Here is a 14,315-nt window from a genome sequence, read left to right on the forward strand (position 1 = left end):
AGGGTATTTTAAGATGATTTCTAAAAAAAACCCTGAATGTATTATTCTTTCATGGGGTACTGGCATTAATTAAGATGTATACAGATGTTTTTAAAGAAAATTTGTTCCAAAGTGTCATGTTACCATAAGTTACCGATGGAGCTTGACTAATAAATCAGTGGGCTGATATTATTGTACAACCTTAGATCATCACATATGTTGGAATATATATGTATCAGCCATCTGTTCCTTATATATGAGAGAGGAGGGGCGGTGCAAACGGGGGGAGGCACTTTAAACATTTTTATTAGCACTGAGGCGGAAGTTATGTTTTTTGATTTGACTTAGGAAAGGGACAATTAACTGTAAATGGCCATGTTAAGTAATTATTTTAAATATCCCCAGGACCCCAAAACCTGCAAGCAGGTTTGAAAGTCATGTTTTCCTTAAAAATCTCTAAAATCATACCATTTATTATAGCCAGAAACTGTGAAATTTGGTTATTTATGGTGATGGATATATTACAATTTTTCCCACGGTCATGCAGGGAAGTTCAAGAAAAAAATATGAAAAAATTAAAAATTAAAAAATAAATAAAAAAGAGGTCCAACCCCAGCCACCCTCTACTCTGATAAAATACAGTCCCTAACTAGAGATGTCAAAATGGCACATTTTAAGTATTTTTAAACAGTGACAGAGTTTGTCCACCAGAGAGCACAAGTCAACTGTAATACTCCACTCAGCACACATCTTTGCCACAACTCTAAAATCACCAAATTTACTACATTTTACTTTTCACTTAAGGCCTTCAAGGGTTGTTGTGTGATATAAATCAATACCAGGAAAACAGAAAAGATCAAGCTTAGATATGTTTATTTATTTTCTTTACAATAACTGAAACAAATGATGGGAAAATGAATTCATATCTCTGAGAAGGTTCCACTAAAAACTGAAAGACAAAAATGTATCCCTGATAGCGGGGTCCCTAAGCAGACCGGACCCCATGTCCCTTCACCAAAGCCAAGAAAACAAACAGCTCACATAGAAACACACACTTCACAGCTGGCATCAGTTAACCCTCATTCATTCACAGCGCTCCGACCGGGAGCACCAACACCCTTCATGAACGGGACCAACTGTCATACTGTCTTTCCAGTAGGACTGGTTCCAATAAGGCCAGTAGTTTCCAGTCATCATTTCCTTATTTTTATCTCACAATAGGTTTAGTTTGGTTTTCAACCGTCAAATGATACAAAAACTCTAATTTTGAAACAACTGGCCTTACACACTTGCATGAAGAGCATCAATCGCCCTACAGCACCAAACAACTTCTTCCCATTTTATGTTTTGTATAATCACTTAGTGCATTGCTCAAGATTTCCTGAGAGTAGTTGCAGCACAAAAAAAATCTAAGGCAAATTCATCCCAATATATATTATATTGACTATAACTCTGTACTATTATGCAGGAGGAAGAGTACTCAATGTATGATGGATTTAAAGAAGTATTTCAATCACAATCTTAAATGGTATCGAGTGAGTTAATGGACTAGATATTCATGTTCAGACAAAAAAGGCTTGAAGCTCTCAAATCTCATAGTGCAAATTAAAAAAAAGAAAAAAAAAAGATTTACGACACAACAAGAAGCGGATAGTGCACACAAGGTCAGACCAGCACGACTGCTACAGCAGGTTCTGACAACATGGATTTCAAAAGAATTGGAAATAAAAAGACAACCGCTGTTGTTTAAAGCCATTAAAGATTGCATTACACCCTGCAGAAGGCCTGAACTGGTCCAAGGAAAGCATCATTAAAACAGGAAGGTTTTTGGTCAAGGATAGATAAAGGGTAACTTCATTTTTTAACCTGGAACTTATTTTCTGATGTTTTTGTGTCTGATTCAAAGATGTGAAAAACAATTTTTGAAATTGGTTTAGTATTTAGAGAGAGAGGGCTGTCACTGGGCTTCCATTAAAAGAGAGTATTTTTTCCACAGACAGGCTTAGATTGTTATTATAACTGTCTGAAGTGTCTCTTCAACTTTTGTTTGATCTGGTCTATTCGTTTTTGTGTCCAAGTGTCTCAAGGATAAGTTGCTCCGAAATGTCACAAGACGTATTCTCCGGCTCAAAAAAAAAAGAAAAAAAGAAAAAAAAGAAATACGGGCGCTCATCAAAATCAAAGGCCTTGTCCACATTAAGTGCCCCAAAGATGACGTTTTTCAGTAGGCCATCATGGAAGCTAGTGTCGCCCTGGATCTCTTGTCAAAAAGCCTATGGGATTTTTCCATTAGATTTTTGGATTACTATAGAAAATAAGCTCTGTGCCAAACAAACATTTATGATACTTGCATGTTTTGTTCAGCAAGATAATCTTCACAAATGAACACCACTTTATGATTTTTGGAGTGTGAATTTAATCGCCAGAAGTAAAAAGCTAACATGAGGCTAGAAACATATCACGGTTGTATGAGTAACGTCACCACATCGAGGCTGTAAAGCTGTGTTCGGTCTGATGACGTTCTTTAGTCTCATTGAGCCTCTTGTTAGCAACCGCTTTTTTTAAGACACGTTAAGGCTTCAAAATTTGCGAGTGGGGTATTTACTGACATATTTCATGTAGTAGAACAAAATGTGTAAGTCTCTTAAGCTAGTGTTAGCTACAGACCTTATTAAGGCTTCAAACCAAAACCCATTAAAAACAAAAAACAACTGACTTTGAGACAAGGTAAGCGGAGGTTACTTTCAGGACAAATACTTACTAATTTTGGGGTTTTAGGACTAATTTCTTATTTATTGACAGAATTAGCTGAATAATGATCCATAACACTAAAAATATTTTAGATAATAATAAGCTAAACCTTCTGTACGCCAACAAAACACACTATCCTCTCTCACTGGTGTTTTTCCAGCGTTGTCTTCCTGCAACAAGTCACATCTTGTGAGATTTTAGAACGAGATTTCTTCTTGAGCAACAAAATGACAAATTAAGCAAAAGGTAGGAACAGTTAAGAAACTCGTAACATGTCTTTCTGTAGTAAAATAACCACTTTTAATGGTGACGTGCACAATTGCTCGTTCTAGTTACATTACAGGCGTTGCGTGGCTGCTGCCCTCTCTGTCAATACTGGATCAAATAGTTGTTCAGATCAGTCACTTTGACACAAAAACATGGGAAAATGGTTTCCAGGTTGAAAAACGCTGAAGTTACCCTTTAACTCAAAAGATAATGGCCCCTTTAGACACAGCGGTGGCCGATCTACGCCATGATAACATGTGATACAGTACTATACATGTTAAATTAACAACAGAGAAGCGTGCGTAAAATGTCAAACAGCACAGTCATTTTGTGTTCCATCTGCATCGAAGGTTTTAAACCCTCTGACTTCTTCTTTGTTCTGTTCCCTTCTCTCTACCCCGGAGGATGGAATGTGTCTGTATTATTGCAGTACCTGACGGGGTTAAATGTGCAAAGAATGCATTCGAGGAAGAATCGCCAAAAGAAGACACGCAGCCCATTAAAAAAAAAAAAAAGGCGTTAAGTTACAGGGAGAGTCAAAATCTTTAGCTCAATGCGGCTCTAAGTCTTGTAAGACTTGTGATCTGTGTCCCACCCTTGGATTTGGTCTCACTAAAGAGTTTCAGCAGAAGAACCATAATAAATAACAATAAATAAATAAGTACAGAAAAAAAGGGGAATGCCGTCTCATACATCCCCTCACCTTTTTCCCCTTTAATTTTTTTTTTTCCAAACAAGGAACCCAAATGAGTGCATTGGAAGACTGAAATCCACAGCCTTTGGGAAAAGAAGAATCATTTTCAACATGATCAACTCATTGACCCAGACTTTGTCTCTTTTGGTCAGGCATTAAACACAGAGCTCCGAGGCTCTGAAACACTCAAGCATGGAAGTAGACTCTTTCTCATGGCTATCAAAACAGTTGGGAAGAGTCTTCTCTTCAAACCCAACATTGGCTACAATTCACCTCTCTCCTCTCCTGTTTAAGAAAACCGTTCAACTAAAAATCTTTGGTTTAAGCACCAAAATCAAAGCAGAGATTCTACCACTAACGAGAAAAGACACAACGAACATTATTGCTTACAATGTACAGGAGTTTGATTAATTCGACTGCATTTCCACCGATGACCACCAGGGGAAACCAGGCATACAAACTCTTTCTTGTGATCTAGGTGATATGACTCTGAATGCACCTGAATCAATACATTTATGTCGTAACTAAAAATAAACCTCTTCAAATATCCCTTCATGTTGCAGCTCTGGATTTTAGTTTGCATAGTGATAAGCGTCCCCACACTCTCGACACACATATGTCCGGCTACAAAAATCCAATCAAACAGCTCAAACCTGACACACATAAAATTAAACAGCAAACGAGAAATTAAATCTAAAAGACAAATCAAAATGCCAAGAGCCAGAAGACAAACATTTAAAATATCCAAGAAACCCGTTTTCCTTTTTTTTCTTTTAACATCATTTAGTTGTTTTTATTTTTTAAGCGCTCTCTATATGGGAGCAGCAGGTCATTAGTCCAGCCACCTGAGTGAGATTTTTTTTACTGTGTATGCTTTACCACACACACACACACACACACAAACACGCGCGCACACACACACACACACACACACACACACAAACACGCGCGCACACACAAACACGCGCGCACACACACACACACACACACACGCTCTCTTTTCACTATTCCTCTTCCTCCGCTTCCTCTTCTCCAATTTCCTCTTCGACTTCATCAGCCCATCGGTCACGCTGCACAACCGGTGAGCGGGTTCCTCCTGGATCTTCTCCCTCGGCCTCTCTGCCCCCTCGCAGCTCCAGACCTCGCAGGAAGAGCTCAGGGTACCCGGCCAGCCTGTGAGGCCCGAGATGAGCCAGAGCCTGAAGGGCGAGAGACCGCTCCCTCTCGACATCACCTGGAAACATCAGCTGTGGGCCGCCGCCAGGTCCACTCCCAGCATCCAGCACCGTGTGAGGGAGGAACGCTGAGGCGTGGGCCTGTAGGGCCAGAGCCTCCAGAGGGTTGGACGGCTCCCTCCCGCCTCCTTCCCCTCTCCCATCTTCCCCGAGCTCGGCCCCACGTCTGGGCCGGCGTGTGCGCAGCTCCAGGCAGCTGTGTCCCTTGCGGTGACGCTGGAGGTGGTCCTCTCGGGCGAAGGCCTTGTGACAGAGCGGGCACTCGAAGGGCCTCGCCCCGCTGTGGAGGGACAGGTGGTTTTTGAGGTCATATGAGTGGAGAAAACGGGCAGGGCAGTGCGGGCAGGGGTAAGGACGCTCCCCTGTGTGTTTCCTCATGTGGATCTTCAACTTATCATTCCTATTGAAGGGGAGAAAGGGAAGATAAAGAGTTAAAAAAGAAAGGGAGGAGCATTGAACATTAGGCTTGGGCAGTATCATGGTATACCAGGGTCAAGGCTTCCCCTTGAAAGTCGAGTATTCGAATAATCATTCTTTTTTTTCCTTCTTGACAGTGTGCTGTGCAGTGTACTGCTGGGACGTTTTGGTCCCCAAGATTTTGCTGCGGAGGGAGCGCTCTTGACTCTCAGGCTTCTCTGTAGCAGCAGCTGCATGCATGATGCAGCGGCACAGAGGAGGAAGAGACTCTGCACCTTGAGCTCCTAAATAATATTATCTTATCTCTGCGACACATTCTCTGGCTTTTGCTTGATATCTAGTGCAAAAAATGTTGCGCATATCTGATCCGTCCTTAGCTTGTTTACATGAATGCCACTGTCACACTGAATATCCCGCTGGACCAGTTCAAACTTTAAAAATTTTATAAAAACGAATTGTTGAATATTCGTATTGAACAGCTGAATCTGATTTGACTGACATAATTCTGAGTTGGGAACAGCCTTCATCAAAAAAAGGATGTTTTTCAATACCATCATAAATAGGTGGTAATAAGGTGTTCCTCTTTCTATTAAATTCATTATATGTAGTACACAGCACGCACCACCAGAGCTCAGTCTCCCAATCTCTACTGGTGGAAAACAGGCAGCTGAGCTGAAAGACAGCACAGGACCTTGTAGTGCAGTAAGAAGTTACAGGACTGTAAACAGCCGGCAGCCAGCAACAGCAGAGAGAGACGTGGGGAATAACATCATGTTTATCTAACTTGGTGAATTGAGGATTTATTTTCACCAAATGGGAGTTTGTGATTGTTGAAACAGTGCACTTACCATCTAGATTACTAGCAAGCTTAACAGTTTGGGTGAGTTTGAATGAAGTCTGTTTTATGATGAGTAAACATCAAATGAAACAAAACAACAAAAACAAATTAGGCCTCGTCAGTCTTCCGTGCACGAGAGAAAGTTTGATTCAAAAGGATTTTCATTGTATTTTTCTGTTTAAGTCTCGCCACTACAAGGGGGAAAAACAATCCATCACTCTCCATTGACTTTGTATCGCCTGAAGGTGCCTTCTTGATATTTCCTTCTGCTAGCAAATAACAGAAAAATGTCTAAAAGCCCTTGCATGATGCAATGCACTACCAACAGTGTAAAGATCCAAGAACTACGTTTTTATAAGCTGCTGAACTAAAAAACTGAACTTTTAAGAGGACAAAAGTGGAAACAGAAGTGAGGGACCAGCAAAGAGACTGAGAAACTGAGAAATCATGACACTTAATGCACTGTGAGCAGCAAGTATTTTGCTAATTTGACCAGACAAACTGTAGAGGTTCAAGTTAACCATTACGTTTCCTCTCTGGTAGACATAAGGTGCTAAAATAATCTTTTGGCACACTGCACAATTATATCTAATGTTTTGAGCTAGCTACAGGCATTTTGTTGGCATTGTTTGTATGGAGTGGGTGAGCGTGGTTTTCTTCAGGGTATGACGTGCTGCACTGAAAAGCTGAAAAAACTGCACTCACCTTTGGAAAGATGAGGTGGGTGTTAGTGTCTCACAGTACTTTTATATAGCGTATACCCCAGACAAATTTCAGGAAGGTATGAAATATAAATATAATGTAAATATTACATAGTGCCCAAGCCTAATAAACATGTTTAAAAGCTTTGATTTGGCCACAACAAATCAAACCATTTTGTGCATGTGTGCGGTTCCTGTACCGGGTGAAACGGACTCCGCAGGCCGAACACTGGAAGGGCTTCTCTCCGGTGTGTGTCCTCATGTGTCGGGGCAGTTTTCCTGCTCCATGGATGATCTTCTGACAGACAGGGCACTGCTGGGGCGTCTGAGATTTCCTCTTCCTACCTCCTCCCGCTGCTGACGCCACCGCTCCTCGATCGGCTACAGAGGTAGGTATGGAGGTGCTTTCGTCTCCAAAACCATCCTCATCCTCTGACAGCTTGTCATTCAAAGGCGGGACAGGAGGCGGGTGGGCGATACGAGGGCGATCATGCAGCCAGTGAAGCTGCCCTCCGTTTAGTGTGGCCCCTCGGTCTGGATTTCCGATCGCCCTTCGATCTCCATTCTGCCCAGGTTTGAGGAGCTCCTCTTGTTCGGGGCTGGGAGGCTGGGTGGACGGCAGGGAGCGGAAGCTGTCGGATGAAGGTGATGGATGCGAGACGGGAGAAGCAGGCGGTGGGTTCAAAACTAATGAGTTGATGTGATGCAGCCCCACTTTTTTCACCTTCTTTCTGTCCGTTTTTCTTCGGGACCCTCTCATCCCGCTCTCTTCCCCAGTCGCTGTGTGTTGCACTCTCTGCTCCTCTACTGTCTCCACCTCTGCTTTCTCCCCCAGGATGTCTCTGCACGCGTCTGCCACACATTGGATGCCCAGAAGCTGAGCCCCTCGCAGCACATCTCTCATCCCGGAGCTGGGGATGGTCAGGGTGGCAGTGTAGGCGAAATCCAGCAGGGCGTCCAGGGCGTCAGGGGCCACGCAGTCCAGCTGGCACACGCTGAAACCTCCTCCGCCCTCACCGCCGCCCTCCTCTGCCCCAAACAGCCGGCGGAAGTAGAGACTGACGGCGGCCATGACAGAGCGGTGAGTCGGGTAGCGTGCCCCCCTGGACGTCAGAGTGAGGTCACACAGGAGTCCTGTCCTCCTCTGGTCATTTAGGTGCGATAAGAGCTCGTTGCTATGCTCCGGGAAGGGGATCCCAATCAGACCGTCCTCTCCTGGAGACATCGCCACCTGCGTGAAAGAAAAGGAAATTCAAGTTAGTGGTTTGTGACGTTTTGCACTTGTCATGATCTGCCTTTAAAGGATAGCTCAGATTTTTTAAAGTGGGGCTGTATGAGGTACTTATCCATAGACAATATATCACAAACACTAGATATCAGTCAGCATGTCCCCAGTTTTAAGAAGCAGGCTGTAGTCTGACATCGTCACACAATAAAACAAACTGGGGATGCACGATAATATCACCATCAGTATCGGCAGATATTGGCTTTATGCTGATTTCTGCAGATATCACAAACCGATATATGTTTTAAATTTACAAAGTGAACATGTACAAAACATCAACCCTGAGTTAAAATATTTTATTTATTTTGCACAATGAATAAATATCACATACACTGAAAAGCATTGTATTTTATGTGCTGCTCGGCCATCACGATAAGAGTAGGCATGATATATTAATTCCACTGCAGAAGAGACTTGATAGTCGCCAGAACTTGTGGAAAAAAGTAGATCTATCGATATCAGTATCGGTTATCTGCAAAGTGACTTGTTATGTATCGGCATATTGTATATCAGCAAAAAAAACAATATCCTAAATCCCAAACACTGACTAACTGATTGAAGCAGCGGCAGATTAGCAGCTCCGGTATTGTGAGATAAAATTTCTGAGAGTTGGAGTTCGGTGGGTTTTACGAGAGGACAGAAGGGGAGCTCTGTCTAAACCGGCTTTCTCATGGAAAGGTAAAGCAGTGAAAATACTCTAAATATAGCATACATTTAATCTGATTTTATTTGATTTTTTTTAGGTGGGCCTTTTCGGTGGGTAAAATATGTTTTGTTGCCGACTCTCATCCACTACATTGTTTAGCTTTCATGCTGGACTCCAGCCTGCGTCTCCAAACTTTCCCTTTAATATAAAAATAATTTATTTCTTTTTCTATGATTTTTATTATTCATTTTATTCTATCTTTGCAGTTTCCCACATTAAAACCTCGTTCTTCTTTTGGAGAGCCAGAAATGTACCTAAAAGTAAATCTTCCCTAGCGTGACTGACACAAGGAGTTTCTTTCACGTGAGGGACAATTTAAACCGGGCTTAACAACTCTACCCCCCTTATCCTCCCCTCCCTACCCCCCCTTGTACTTTCTCTCCAGATTACTAAATCAAGAGGCGGCGATTTTGGCCAGCGAGATGGGGGTTGAGGCACCAGAGGACGAATGCGATGGAGATAATAGAGCCGTGTGAGCTGTAAAATATAACAGCAAGAAGAAGAAGAAAATCATACAAGCAGAGAGAGTTTTAAAAAACAAAATGATCAATAACAATGACGGGGAAAGGATGCAGGATTATGCAATGCGCTGTATGTGCTGTAACCGAGGGGCAGTAGGTTAATTCCTGTGTGAAACCTTTATAGCATTAGCTGTTTGATTAAAATACCTGGAGAGGAGCGAGAGGGACAAATGGAGGACAGCGAGAAGACGGAAGAGCAAGTGAAGGACAGGGAGGAAGTGACAGTCTAGAGTGGGTGAAAGGGGGAGCACCAGTGAAAGAATGAGGAAGGAAAAAACAACAAGAGAAGAATTACAAGCTATATGAAGACTGGAATAAAAGTACGTCACTAACAAAATGTGGCCAGTTGATAGATTTTATTTATTTCTAGAGAAATTTATCAACACAGAAGTTCGAGTGTTAGACTGAAGGTTAAATACGGTGCTTCAAGTCAAATAAGGACAATATTTATTTCTCTTCGTGAGACCGACACGGCCTGCCTGTAATAAGACCCAACAGTTCCCATCTTCGGCTCCCTAAGCTCGCACCTCACCCTGTCCATACTATACCTGCTCAACAATATCTCTCACACACACCTGAGCAGACCAGATTTTCCACAAACAACCCACCCCCCAGATTCCCCCCTCCCTGCCCTTCGTCTCCCTCCCATAGCAACTGGCAGCCCCCTGGCCATCCAATAACAGTGTTCACACAGTGCCCAGAGGGCTCTGCACAACGACGGTACATCCACCTGACTAACCTGCTCCAAAACACACCCTATTAAACACACACGCACAGGCACAAGAGCACACACACACACAAATAGCGTGCCAATCTGTGGCTCCCCCCACCCACTATTGTTAGATTTAACCTGTTCTGTGATGATCCGAACGCCAGCCTATTTAAAACACATACTTGGATAAATGTACTCCACCCATTCAACGACAAAAAAGTTTGAGTACCTCTCATAATCTACCAACACTATTTAACCCTTCACATCAAGCAAGTTATCACAAAAAACTCCCAAATGTTTCCTTTCTCTTCCCCAGTAATCCTACCTTCCCCGTCTTCATGGGCATGGGTACAGTCAGCTGGAGACGAGGCAGCGTGCGTCTCATGGCATCCATCTTTTTGCTCTTTACAACTCCTCTCCCTCGCCTTCCGTCTCTCTGTCTTTGAAAACCACTTTTTTTTTCTTTTTCCTATTTCCTTCAACCCCGTATTTGAGAAACTTAAAGGTCTGATCTCTCTGTCAGAAGTCGGGGTTCAAGCGTTCATCCTTCGGGACCTCTTTCGCACATTCTGTCACTCACTCTCCTTCCTGTTGTATCAAAAGAGGGTGCACGGTGACGAACGCACATTCAGAGATACCCCTCCCCCCCACCCCCACCGAAGTCGCCTACGCGTCCCCTCTCTCCAAAACCCAACGGCCACATTTTCCGAACACTTTCCGATAAACACCATCTCCTCGTCGACCTCCCCTCGCTCAAAAAGAGGCCAGCAGGTAAACGAGGAGCGGTGTATCTAAGGTCACAGCAGGATGATGTAGAATAAATACCCTTCAGGCTTCGCACCACATGCATTAAATGAACTGGTTTGGCAGGAAGGAAACCAGCTCGTGCAACCAAAACACCCCAGAAATACCAATATTTTTTTAGTCAACTCGCAGGATGTCAAAGTTGAACAATCATGTAAGAACCAAAATCATATTGGCGTTATGAGTCATAAGACACCCAGGAACAAGCATTCAGGTAGGTGCAATATGAGAGTTTAACCATATTATGTCGTACCACAGAGACAAACTGGTGCAGAGAGCTTTTCCTTTGAAACTTGGGCATGGTGAATGACATTTAGTGCACTAAAACAATGCCACGGTGTCTACGGACATATTTCTTGTTATTTTTCATGCCAAAGCGCTTTTATCACAGTTATCTCTGCAACTCAGGGCAACAAGGGCAGCGTGCACCGGGCAGCCGCTGATACAGAAGACTGAGGAAGTTAAGGGGCATGTGTTTGCTTTGTCTCTTGCACACACACATTTTTTTTTTTATAATTACACCATACTAGAGCAGATTTTACAATAATGGATCAACCATTAAAGTAATTTTGCTTAAATGGCTGCAAAGATGGTAAAAATTCTCAGATTACAGCCTCTCAAATGTGAAAATCGGCGATCTGTTTTTCTCAGTTTTATTTCATTGTAAACTGATTATCTTTGGGTTGTGGATAGTGGGTTGGACTTAACAAGACATCTGAAGATGTCAGCTTGTGCTTTATAAAGTTGTGATGGGAGTGATGTCCAAAGGCATGTTTCATACTGATATCGGTATTGAAACAACTTATTTTAAAGGAAAATCTGTAGATAAATCAATACTTGAAGCCGTACATATTATACAGATGTATACTAACATGGAAAAGAAGATTTGCTGACATTTCACAAACGGCTAACATCACACTATTTAATGAAATATTCTTGATGCTCTAAAACAGTAGTTTCCAGTGGCTACAAAGTAGAACTTGATGTGTAGGCTACGGTTTAAGAGTGGCAAAGAAAAGTTGATTTACAGGGAAATTGCCATTTTATCCACATGTAAAACTACTTTAAAGTTTATTTGTAAATAACATGGTACAGTCCGGGCATAGACTTGCGTACTCTCCGACTCCTGATTCAGCATCTTAGAAAGTTTTGGAAGTATTTCCAATACTGGTATCAACATCATATAAAGTCTTATTTTACAAACAAATCAGTAGATGAATCGTTAATTGCAGCCCTACATAACACACGGATTGATATTAACACAAAATTTGCTGTCAGTTTACAAATGGCTAACTTTAAATTATTTCATAAATTCTTCTTCACTGCTTTAAAACTGTTGCCAGTGGCTGCACAATACAACCTGCTGTGTAAGCTATAGTTTTAAAGCAGTGAAGAAGAATTGATTTCTGGGAAGACTGCTGTTTTATCTTGTATATTTATACATAAATTGCGTAGAATCTGATTTGTCCATAGACTCGCCTACTCCCTCATACCCGATTCAGCATTTTAGGCAGCATCAGACGCATTTCCGATGCTGATACTGGTTTCAAAACAGCTCTCATTTTATGGAAAAATCTGTAGATGAATCACTAGTTGCAAACCTACATAACACACAGATGTATACTAACGTAAATAAAAATCTGAAAGTGACCACCTAAGCTTTTGCAGGACAAAGTGTAAAAAAATGCACCCCTTGACCTTGTATGCATAAAGTTCATCTCATTGTAAGTAGAGACGATAACAGACCTGTGTCTTATTTAAGGATCAATATCAAGAGTTCTCATTATTCAAATGCATTGACAGGAAAACAGTTTATATTCATGAATATAAAATAGTTCATGTTCTGCCAAATTTCTGAAATACCCCTCAATTAAGCCAAAGGTTACTTAAACATACCAAAAAAGAAATCTTAAGCAAAGCAGTGCAGACAGACGAGACACAAAGGGGTTTCAGGAGGAGCTCACAACGACGCACGTAAAATTTCCGGCGCAGGGGAGACAGAAAAAAAAAAAGAAGCATCATGGGTGGTTGGTGGTTCGAGCTTGTTATTTTAGGTATATTCCTTAGAACAAAGGCGTGTTCGGAAAATAAGATTGCAAAGAAGTTGCAACGATTCCCATCAATTTTGTCTGTCTGTGAGTCACTTAATAGTGACACATCACGACAAACACACACACACACACGCACACACACACACACACACACACACAGACACACACACAGAGTTCATATCCCCCTCCTTTCCTTCTTGTCACCTTGTTTCTGTTCTTCGTCGCTAACCAAGGACATGACTGCACGAGCGGCTGAATCTCGCAACACATTGAAACTAATGTAAAAAGAGCCCACAGGCAGTTACCACAAACACATTTTGTCTTGTAAACAAAATAATGTTAGTTCACAAACACATATTCGGCTATCATCATCAGTTTATTCATGTTAATTTGTACCTTTAAGTCATATGACTGATATCACTGTTTGCCTTTAGGTGTGTCATTTAAAGTCAAAGTCAGTCTTTCAAAAACATTCAACTGCAAAAACATTTTATCTTGCAAAAATCTGCATTTTTTTTAAAAAACTTTGTGTGCCTTTGTTACAGATGTTAAGATATCACCGTCCAACAATCATCTATTTCTTTCTTTGTTTTTTGTTCTCACCTCCCACTCTTTTGTCGACGGTGGAGGAATTCACCTCCTCTGTAACTCTACGGTTTCCTCATCCCTTGCTTTCATTATGTGTACATTCTTCCTCTCTCTTAACAACAAGGATTTATTGTTACTTGATTAAAAACAAATAAAATACCAAAGATTTTTAAACATTTTTTTCTTTATCTAACTGTCAGGCCAAGCGTCATAAACTAAAAGCTACAACTTTGTTGCACGACCGAACCCTAAAACTAAGTAAAAATCATAAGAGGCACGTATAAAGGGAATCCACCGAGTATTCGTTTTTACTGAAGAGGAAATGGAAACTTAAATCCACCATTACTGTCCACTACCACGACTCGGTGTGACGCCTAAAAAAATTTTTTTTAAAAAAACCTGACACAAATCTGTGTGGAGGCCAGGAAAATTACAGCATCAGGATCGACCAAACCTGCACACAAAGATTTATTCTTCAGTATAAAAGCAGGTTACAGTATCCACCGTCTATATCATGAAATCCCTCGGCAGTGTGTGATGACTGGAACTAGAACTGTTGGTGTTATTTTTATGGGTCTTATTTTCCGTTAAAGGCTGTAAGTTTTCCCAGTCCACCTCAATTATATCGGGCTCCAGCACTAAGGGGGAAAATATGACTTTATACTATTCACAGAAAACTGTGGCTGAGAGGGAGAAGGAGAAATGCTTTTATGAATTCTGATGTCAGATGTTTTCCAAAGTGGCTGTACATGTGTGTGTTTGTGAC

General features: G+C 41.7%; 1 protein-coding gene across 1 annotated transcript; it reads right to left on the minus strand.

Moving 5' to 3' along the window:
- Nucleotides 1-4,638: 4,638 nt before the first annotated feature.
- Nucleotides 4,639-10,662, minus strand: LOC121939697 (zinc finger and BTB domain-containing protein 7B-like). The gene is made up of 3 exons (XM_042482679.1): nucleotides 10,432-10,662; nucleotides 7,083-8,113; nucleotides 4,639-5,326 (listed from the first exon to the last, which is right to left on the minus strand). Exons 1-3 carry the CDS (start codon nucleotides 10,498-10,500, stop codon nucleotides 4,696-4,698), a joined length of 1,731 nt encoding a protein of 576 aa, XP_042338613.1. The 5' UTR covers nucleotides 10,501-10,662; the 3' UTR covers nucleotides 4,639-4,695.
- Nucleotides 10,663-14,315: the final 3,653 nt, after the last annotated feature.

Source organism: Plectropomus leopardus, unplaced genomic scaffold (assembly GCF_008729295.1).
Source record: "Plectropomus leopardus isolate mb unplaced genomic scaffold, YSFRI_Pleo_2.0 unplaced_scaffold57, whole genome shotgun sequence".
NCBI classification, from domain to species: Eukaryota; Metazoa; Chordata; class Actinopteri; order Perciformes; family Serranidae; genus Plectropomus; species Plectropomus leopardus.

What these genes read in the sequence shown, in the direction of transcription:
- LOC121939697 (XM_042482679.1), bottom strand. Translation starts at nt 10,500, where the DNA reads ATGGATGCCATGAGACGCACGCTGCCTCGTCTCCAGCTGACTGTACCC. An exon ending in TGCCCATGAAGACGGGGAAG is followed by an intron (nt 8,114 to 10,431) that starts GTAGGATTACTG and finishes TCTTTCACGCAG; the next exon opens with GTGGCGATGTCTCCAGGAGA. An exon ending in TGCGGAGTCCGTTTCACCCG is followed by an intron (nt 5,327 to 7,082) that starts GTACAGGAACCG and finishes CCCCTTCAATAG; the next exon opens with GAATGATAAGTTGAAGATCC.